At 40.0% G+C, this 10,615-nt stretch overlaps 1 protein-coding gene across 1 annotated transcript in view; it reads left to right on the forward strand.

Moving 5' to 3' along the window:
* The window catches only part of LOC109971995 (voltage-dependent calcium channel gamma-4 subunit), an 11,099-nt gene extending 6,161 nt beyond the window's left edge, over positions 1–4,938 (forward strand). The window contains exons 3-4 of the mRNA XM_020620574.1: positions 2,575–2,715; positions 3,209–4,938. Coding sequence (XP_020476230.1) covers positions 2,575–2,715; positions 3,209–3,753 — 686 coding nt within the window. The 3' untranslated portion in view covers positions 3,754–4,938. The remainder of the gene's footprint in view (positions 1–2,574; positions 2,716–3,208) is intronic.
* The last annotated feature ends 5,677 nt before the right edge of the window (positions 4,939–10,615 follow it).

Below are 10,615 nucleotides of genomic sequence, written 5' to 3' on the forward strand. Positions count from 1 at the left end.
CACCCGTAGCGGCATGTCGTTGGCTTGTGGGAGGAAGCCGGGAACCCACACAAGCACAGGGAGAACAAGAAAACTCCATACAGAAAACCCCATCAGCTGGTATGTGAGTGGTACTATGCATGTATTGTAGGGCGGTCCCTAAGGATGAATGAATAAACTATGAGGATATTGAATGCTTCCGTATACGGTTGGCTGCATGCTTGATGGTTTTGGGGAAGGTTAAGGAGGTCTGCACCACTCTTGGGCACTGGCAGACCCCAGCAGGGATAAAAGAGTAAAGGGGGAACAAAGGGACAAGAATACATGCCAAATACATGCATTTCGCATGCACGAAAAGCGGAAGTAGAAATAGAGAGGCATACAATTACATTATCTCCATGTAGAAACACAAGGTTAGTGAATAATTGCACTCTTATTTCTATGGCCAATACTGTAAAGACTATGACAACCCCTACTAGACTACTACTTTATTTATACTACTTATTATTTATATTACTGCAGTAATTCTGCAACATTAACATCAACTTTACATACTGTATTTTTACACTATTGTCATTCTCAGTGAATCAGATACTGCTCAGTAGAATGTGACCAATACTGGATTCTTTAAGATGATATCTATTTTTGGATTTTCTAAAATATCATAATGAGCTTTTAGCATTTTGATAAAGGTGCTTTAAATTTGACTTAAAAAAATTTGCAACCAACTGAGTGGAGCATTCTACTTTTGAAAAGCCAGCGCTGGTGGACAAACTATGATGGCAACAAATTATAATGGTGACTCTGTTGCTTTCCTGCCCTGATGTATATTTCTTGGTAGCAGACAACTTGTGCCTCTACCAATATATTAATAACAAGCTAATATCAAACAATAATCTCCCTATGCATCAGGCTCCACTGCCCAGCCTTTATCTGATTCTTATGAAGTACAGAAAAATGACACTGTTTGCAATCTCCTGGTTTTATCCATAAATTGATCATGAAATATGACCTGAGCTATTTCTAAGCTGATAACACAAACAGTCATAATCTTTCATGTCTTTATTGAACACACACATTAAACATACAAAGAGATAGTGGAAAACCTAATAGCAACAGTGTTTTAATAACTGGTTGAACCACCTTTGGCAGCAATAACCTCAAGCAAGCACTTCCTGTAGCTGTGGATTAGACCTGCAGAACCTTCAGGAAGAATTGTGGACCATTCTTCCTCACAGAACTGCTTCAACTCAGCCATTTTCTTAGGATGTCTGGTGTGAACGGCTCTCTTGAGGTCATTCCACAGCATCTCTGTTGGGTTGATGTCTCAGGTCTGACTGGGCCACTCCAAAAGGAGGATTTTGTGTCTCGGAAGCCATTCTGTAGCAGATTTACTTTGATGGTTAGGGTCGTTGTCCTGTTGCATCATCCAGCTTGTTTAGAGTTTCAGCCACCCTGACATTATCTGCTAGGAGACCTTGATAAATTTGGGAATTAATTTTCCTTTCCTCAACGGCAAGCAGTCCAGGTCCAGAGGCAACAAAGCAGCCCCAAATCATGAAGCTCCCTCCATCATACTTCACTGTTGGGGTGATGTTCTCCTGTTGGTTTGCGATTCTTCTTTTATGTCATACATAGTGCTGTGTGTTCTTCCCAAACAGTTCTACCTTCATGTCACCTGTCCACAGGAAATTTTCTCTGTAGTGTTGTAGTGTCAAGGTGGTCTTTGGCAAACTTTGGGAGTGCTGCAGCGTTGTTTTTGGAGAGCAAAGCTTCCTCTGTAGTGTCCTGCCATGGTTACCATGCCCGATCAATATTTAGCATAGGGTTGACTCATGAACAGAGATGTTAACCAATTTCAATGAATCCTTCAAGTCTTCAGCTGTTACTCTAGAGTTCTGTTTTACCTCACTGAGCATTCTGCGTTGTGCATTTGGAGTGATCTTGGCAGGGCATCTGCTTCTACTGTATAGAAGAGTAACCACAGTACCAATTTATAGATATTATGTTTAACTGTGGACTGATGAACATCTAAAGATTTATAGATATTATGTCTAGCTGTGGACTGATGAATATCTAAAGTCTTTGAGATGACTCTGACCCTTTCCAGCTACATGCAAATCAACAACTCTTGTTCGTTGGTCTTCTGAGATCTCCTTTTTCCCAGGCTTGGTTTGTGAATACCACACTGAGACTGTCTGAGTGTTTTCATAAGTCAAGGTAGTTCTAAACCACACCTCCATTCTCGTTTCACTGACTGGACTCCAGGTTTGCTAACACCTGGCTCCACTTGACGTTCAGTGACATCAAAAGCCTGGTGTTGCCATTACTTTTTTCACCATCACTTTGTATGATTAATTGGTGTGTTCAATAAAGACATGAAAGATCATAACTATTTGTGTTTTATCAGCTTAGAAATATTGTTTGTTGATACTTGTGACTTTGGTGAAGATCAGATCACATTTCATAACCAATTTATGCCAAAAACCAGGAAATTGCAAACAGTGACATTATTTTTTTCTTGCAACTGTAAAGTATATTCTCATTTGCACAGACAGGAAGGCTTCACCGTCTCACTCTGTTTCTTATAAACAGGTATAGTGCGTGCATCTAGCCTGTTCCCTATTCTCAGCACCATCCTGCTGATGCTGGGTGGCCTGTGTGTCGGGGTCGGACGCATCTACAAGAGCAAGAACAACATCCTGCTCAGTGCTGGCATCCTGTTTGTGGCTGCAGGTAGGACAAGACTGACAGCACACTACAGATACACACCACTGAGAATGCATAGATTCAGACAGACAGAAGGTGAAGACAGACACAAAACAAGCGTGTTTTTCCCTTTGGTGTCAGCATTGCAAATCAAGTTTTGTCTCTCCACTTCATAGCACAATGAAATAAGAGGCTATAACACATCTTCACACTGCATTTTTGTTATAAAGTGGATTCTAATTCATCATTCAGAGACCAAACTTGTAAAGGTATTTTTCTCAGGTTTTGGATGCACTAGTTCTAGGTATGTAAACCCATATTCTGTCAGCCCCTTGATGAACAACAGCACTGTTAACAGATAGCCAACAGAGGTAAAATGGGGTGAGCTGTAGGCTTTGACAATAATTTTTTTGGTTTACACTCTGTAAGAATCTTACATCCACATGCTGAGCTTTTCTTTCATCTTTCCTTTTAACATTTCTCCCTCTATCTTTCCTTCTCTCATCTCTCCTCTCTTCAGGCCTGAGCAACATCATTGGCATCATCGTCTATATCTCCAGCAATACTGGAGATCCCAGTGACAAGAAAGACGAGGACAAGAAGAGCCAGTATAACTACGGCTGGTCCTTCTACTTTGGTGCCCTCTCCTTCATTGTGGCCGAATCAGTGGGTGTTCTTGCTGTCAACATATATATCGAGAAAAACAAAGAGACACGCTTCCGAGCCAGACGCGACTTCATTAAAACCGCTTCTTCCTCTTCACCGTATTCTCGCATCCCGAGTTACCGTTACAGACGGAGGCGCTCACGCTCCAGTTCGAGGTCATCTGACCCTTCCCGCGAGCCTTCCCCGGTGGGTTTGAAGGTTGGTGGAGGAGGAGGGTTGGGTATGGGGTTGCCGATGGGGGATATATCCCTGTACGCCCTCAGTAGGGACCCATTAAAGGGTGGAAGTGGGACTGCAGGGCCTTACAGTCCTGAGAGGGACTCTGGGTTTTTACAAGTCCATAACTGCTTCCAGAAAGATCTGAAGGATGGAGTGAACAGGAGGACCACACCTGTATAAGGTCAGGAGTGTACTGCTGTGTAAAACAATAAGCTGGATGGAACACATAAGATACTGTAGAGCTGATGAGAAAGGACAAGTCCTCCCTGGGGCAGCAGCCATGTTGAAAGGTCAGAGCTCAGAGCTATTTTCCTCATGTTGCTCTGTGTCAGACGAGTGCCACTCTGTGGTTCATTAGGAGGAAGAGGAAAACTTATCAAAATAACTTTTTATGATATGCCTCATTTTCTTCTTTAAAAAATAAATGCATAAATTTTGTAGCAATATTTGATGTGTTTTAAAACGTGTTTTAAAAAAAATTAAAATGGTGTGCCCACTATTTGAAGAAGTGACTTCTGCTGAAGTGTTATTCTTTGAAGGATAGTCCCAAGAGTTTGCCTGAGGAAAGATGCACCTTTTATACACTTGATACTCAACATAAAAAGATTCTGAATATTGAAGCTAAGGTCATGATGTTTTTCCTCTGAAGTAGCTGTACAGTGTTGTGGAAATGAACTTCTATCTTTTATTCGAGGACAAAAAAGATGTTTGTCTCCAAAAGCTATTTGCTGAAATTAAGTGATTTATGTGCTTGTTTGTTATCAGAGTGTTGTTGTATTGTATGTGTTTGTAACTTAACACAACTGGTGCTAACTTTATCTGTACACCTTTGATAGTCTTGAGCCTTCTCAGCTGCCATTTAAGCATGTAAACTGCCATTTACTTTCACTGCGTTTCAGTAACTTCTCTCAGCTTTGAGTCATGTGATGCATATGTGTGTTATAGTATGTGAAGTGCCACACTTTAACACATTCATACTATGAATATGGATTTTTGTAGCTATGTATCAAAAATGACAAGGTGCACTGTCATGTCAGTACATTCCAGTATGCTGTGTGGTGAATCCGTAGAAACGTGTGTAGGCTGTGTGTGTGGTTTGCTCAGGGACAACATACAGTACCGAACAAATTACCTAAGCCAGACAGACTATTACAGTCGCTGTGTGTAAAAACAGAGGTGAGATCACGCCGTATGTGTTGCTGTTAATTAACGTGACTTTGCATTTACTGCCTTTGTGTTCAGAGGGTTGTTGTTTGGTACAGAAATGTTGATCATGCTGCAAGAAAATACATTTGTAGGTTAGACACAACTCATATTTAAACTATTTCTGTACTTCTACTGCTCCATATTAATAAAAATTGTTTGGAAAGAGTCATTTTTAAGGAACCGACAACAAAGAACAAACCATTTTGTGTCATGGCGTTGTCATATAGCTTTGTTTTGCCAAATTTAACACCTCTATATTGAGGTTAATGTAAAAATCCTCAAGAAAAGGTTTAAAGTACATTTGCTTTAGATTCTTCACAATCAGAAACAAATATTGTGATTTTTATTGATTTTTATTGGAAGGTAATTAAAGACCATCCAAAACTCAACTTTATAATTACGCTTTGCTCCACTTTGCTTGTGGTTTGATGTAAAATATGGGCTGAGAGGCAACACGCTGTTACTTTCCACAGCTTCTGATTCCCTCGTAGAGGAAGGCTTTAGGTAATGACTCGAGGTTGATGTGCCTGTTATGCTCTGCTATGAAGCAGAGTAGCAGACAGTCAGGCAACCACAGGGTGTTAAAGGAAATCGGCATCAGCCAACTTAATGCTTGACTGAACTAACAGGCTCCCAGATGCTCATCCAGACTCTGAAAAGCTTGTCTCCCAGTCTCCAAACAAGAGCTGGAGCAAAGCAGGGGCTTGTGTGTGTGAAGGGCTAGTAGAAGTTGAGTCATCCTTGGTAGGGTACACATTTGACTGGCTTCCATGTCAGCTTCATGGTGTGTCTCCCTCCTGAGTATTTTTAGCAGCAGTTGGAATTGGTTTAATTTGTTTGCTGGTTTGTGAGTCATTGTCACGGCGGTTGCCTCGTGCTTTTTGAACGTACAGTGCCATGAGAGGGCATGCAGGCTCTTCGAAAGTCATTCTTCTCCCAGCTATAGTTGTTATTCAAGTCACTGAGGCGAAGGGAAAGACTTGAACTAGAATAGGCTAATTTTTATTCTGTGTGTGCATGGTGTATCTTTTATACCAAACAGGGACTGATGACCTTGTTTCGCCACTGCAGCCCTGAATCTGAGCGATTCTTTCTCACCCTTCTCCTCTGGCTATCACCCAGGCCGTTAAGCCCTGTGAATTTGAACGCCATGGTCCTGATATTTTCATCCACAATACAGTCACCCACCCCCACCCCTCTGTTGTGCCCCAGTGAAATTTCTCCTCCCATAATTGAGAGGGAAATGGCAGGGTCACCCCTCTGTGCAACCACAGAACTAGCCAACATTTGCTGGTGTAACAAATGGTAAATAACACAGTAGCCCATGCTACAGCTATTTTTATACTAAACTTGATACACCCAGTGCTATAACAAAACATTTACACTTAGCAATGGTTTATTTAAAAAGCAACTTTGAAACTTTAATTGCAGGCATTAGAAACTAATATATTTGAGACAGTTATAATTCTACATTCTACATTCTTCTGTTGGAAAATATGTAAGGACAACCTGTTGGACTTTCATTACAATTTGCAGGTGTAATTCTTGCAGCAATGGCTTGAATAAAGATAGGGCAAAAATGCTGTATAATATAATATAAACATACATTTCAAGTGACAGTCTTTTAATAGAGAATACCACTGTTACTGCCACAAACTATTATCAAGTCACCAGCAGTGAAAGCGACCCTATGCATATGGTTGTGCAGAAATCTCTTTTATTTTGGTGAGTTGATCACAGTTTCTTCAGCAGTACATGTAAGTTAAACCTTATGTGAGCTTCATACTGTTAGAAAAACATGTACTTTGAGGTTACAGCACAACTGTGAAACCAGATGTGGTTTCCATCTCCACAGTTGCTCGCTCTCCTCTGAGTTCTTTTTGAAATTTTAAAATGGCTGACATTTCTCCCAGCAGGAAGCCTGATTCCTTGCTCCCTGTTGATATCGGTGCCACGCTGTCTGTCCCGGAACCATAGGCATCTATTAGGATGACATCTGTCACTGTGCTAAGACTGTATTTAGCCAGCAGCAGTTGGAGCTTAACCTTTTTTTTTTAATCTGCAGTGGCACATGAGAAACATCAGATGATCATGAAGCAGTGAAATTTATCTAACTATTTTACAATGTTTGCAAAAATTGAAGTTAATTTCTTCTACCTTATTAAAGAGAAACACAGATAAAGCTAAAAATTAATAACATAAGGGACAAATGTAATTATGAGTAACAGCTTGATATTCAACCACTGGTTTTGACAGTAAAGTGTTAAAGCTTTGGTTAAATTTCAGTTTATTAACAAATAACCCACAAATTGAGTGAGAAAGATATGAGGACAACTACAGGGATAAATCTGAAGAGTTCAATGTTGTATCACCCTCTATCCTTGTAAAGACAAGCGAAGCCGGTTTTGGTTAACTGAGACCAAAGATCTTAGAAAGCGCACAGTGATTTAAAATACACATTAGTTTCCCAGAAAGTGATCGGTGACATCTTTGAAACGGACATTTATCCCTGCAATTGAGAAGCAGTCATGACAAGCCATAATCAATGTAGCCTTGTGTCCTCTATGATTACAATCAATAGAGTTCAGTGGTTCAGGTTCTGTCCACACCATTAGTCCACGAGATGAGGTTATTTCTCTTGGAAGACATTTGAAGTCTCCCTAAAGACTTTGACCTGCACTTACAGCTTGATTGTGGTTGTCTCATTAGAACAGAGGTTAAAGGTTGAACAAGCCAATATCTGTGAAGTCAAGAGTTGTTGCTCCTTGGAAGCCATTATAGCAGTGCCATCAGTGGAAATCTTGGTAGGTTTTGAGAAGAGCTGGAGCAATTATGGATTCACTGTGGATTATAAGACAATAAAATCAATATTGCCTGCAAACAACAACTGCACAACTGTCAATAAAATATGGACAAAAAGACAGTTGATCAGTGAAGGATGAAGGTGGTGAAACATAACAGGTTAGTGACTGAATTACTCATATAACACAAGGTACAGGATTTAATTGCAATGATGTAAAGTTTTTGCCAATTAAATATGTGTTTATGGTCATATTGAGCCATTCACCAATAATGTCTTACCACCTGATATATTTTTACTCTCAATAAGCTGAACTTCACTAGCTAGGGTCTGCCCTCAGTGTATGAGAGAAGAATGGTGCTAGGTTATGGACTGCAGTTTGGGGAGAAAGGCTTCGGGGACCTGAAAAATACAAAATTCTCAGTCACAGTAGATGTCTTCAGATGGCCTTGACTTTTTTTTCCCAATTTATAGTTCTCAAATTTATTCCACAATGAGAGACAAAAGCGAGTCCTCATATTTTGGGAAGCATGAAATAAGTGAATGTCCAGTATTTTCCCTTCATAAATTATTTAGACTGTTAAACAAAATTTCTGACAATTCTTTTCTGTCATATTGACAAAACTATTAATCAGTGAATCATTCCAGCCCTAAAATTTACTTAGCTCCAGTATCATGAAAAATAGGTGGCTAAGTGTCTTTGCTTTGACCCCCTGCCTCATCTATTGTAACATGAAGTATAACTCATAAACTATTCAGGAGCACACCCGTTATAAATCAGGCTTCCAAAGAATTTAGAATTTAAAATAGACTGGTATAGGTGTGTTAAGGATATTTTGATCAAGCACAGCTACACAGCCAAGTCAATGGTGATAGTTGGCACCCCATCTAGTTCAGAGCAAGGAATCATTTCAGCCAGTTTATACTGGGGGAAAGGTGGGAAAACATTCTGGAAAGACCAGTATTTTCAGGAATAGCACAATTCTCCTAAGGGCAATTTAGAGTCATTGATTCACCAGAGCTTTGTGTGATAATGATAATCTGACTGAACTGCCGTGATTTGGGTTGTGATTCAGAAGTCTGAAACCAGGAACAACATGCACATTCAGCTAGCCAGACTTCCTGTCTGATTTCCTGTGAGGAGACAGTTCACTTCCCTAAAATCATAGGTGCACGCTGTGTCATTGCTTTGTCAGTGGAGTCGGTCTATGGTGCAGACGCTTAGTTTTGGACATCCCACGATTAATTTTTGAACTAGTTGTCAACTTGTTAACCTTTATTATTTTTGTAGTTTTGGACAAATGTTATTTAGAAATTGAAATGCTCACATACTGCAAAGCAAAACGGCGGCTCAGAGGAGCATTACAATGGAGTCTATGAATGATCCCAATGAGGAGCAGTCAAACAGGCTGTCAACACTTCTATGTGAACCTAATCTAAGTAACATATTTGTAAGTGAAAATAGAAGCATAAAATTGTGTAAATGATGACATAAATATCCATTAGATTTGGACTGCTCCTGCCTTGTTGGATGGATGGATGACTATAATGGACACCTGCGCTACAAACTCTTTCATCTTCATGTTCAAATTCTGTTGCTGCTTCTTATAAACCTGGGCTTGTTTAAAACATCATGGTTCCTTGAGTGAAGTTGTCAAGTCTCCCAAACTTCTGTTCACTTTCACACCAAGGAGAAGTGGGTCACAGTTATGATAAAGAGACTCAAAGTGGGCCAAGGCTTAAAAAAGATAAACATGATGATTTACTTTAGCGGACTTATCAAAGGGATTAGCACACCTCTCAGGGTTTTTGTATTATCTGAAGTACATTTTCTCCTTCACTCATTTTACAACTCTGTTTCAGGAGAAAACCCATCTTTAGAAGAATACTTTCTTATACTATTACAATGACAATGTATTTTGAACATTTTCAAGTATTAAAGGAAAAATCCAAGCCCTTTAAAATGTGATCAGATCTACAGCTCTTGTTAATCATGCTCTGTGGCTACATTTTGCTTTGCTGAATTTTTGTATATTTCATTTCAACTGGCCAAAGCTCAGAGGAGATGATGTTACACAGACATGTGCTCTTGTAATGTGGCTAGTTAGTGACAGCAGTAGACATGTGGTGTTCACAAAAATGAGCAGGAAAAACAAGTTAAAGTAAGATTTGATAATACAAAGACGACACATTGAGCATCCCAATAAAGACAGATTTATGATCATTTTAAACTCTGGACTGTAGTGTTAAGTAAGCATCCTGACTGGACTGACTAAAAGCAGTATTGTTACATTAGTGTTGGAGCCAAGACGCTGCTCTTTGTAAACACATCCACTTTCATCTTATAAATAATTTACAAAGACAAATCCACAGTGAGGTGGCGTTGTAGTAAAGCAGACGGTAAAATCACAACCACTGTAGGTGGCTGGAAACTAAGAGTGGGAAAATGATTCTCAATATGCTTTCTGAAAGTTTGCACAAAATATGGATGAGAGAAAATTATTTATGTTTTTGTTTGTTATAGTGAGTTACACATCTCCACCCACTGGCACTGTAACTGGAAAAACAGGCAACCTGACAACTTGACTCACACAGTCACATTAATAGAATCCAGCCCACCATCCCCCTCAGCAAAACACTTACCAGCACATGCAGCAGCCCCCACACCCACTGCCCAACATGGCAGACAGCTGGTTTGGTCATCATCTTCACTGATCCGCCTCAGCAGCTGTACATGTAAGTCTAAACTTACAACTCATAATGGGTAAGGAAAAGAGGACTTGAAACTAGGACAGAAGAAGTCTGGCCCCTTTCCCTTTGAACCTGAGGCACAGATTTGCGACAGGGGGAGAGAAGACACTAAACAAAGAGAGCAAAAGAGACTTTTTGGGAAGAACTTGTTAAAGTCACTGAGGAAAGAAACCCCTGGGACAAAGACCAGTGTGTCCACGTCACAGAACATCCAACTTTATTGATTTTTTACAATCATATCAGAGGACGAATATTCACTGAACTCAAATCTCACCACCTGGAATC

Source organism: Monopterus albus, unplaced genomic scaffold, assembly GCF_001952655.1.
Source record: "Monopterus albus unplaced genomic scaffold, M_albus_1.0 scaffold242.1, whole genome shotgun sequence".
In the NCBI taxonomy this organism is placed as follows: domain Eukaryota; kingdom Metazoa; phylum Chordata; class Actinopteri; order Synbranchiformes; family Synbranchidae; genus Monopterus; species Monopterus albus.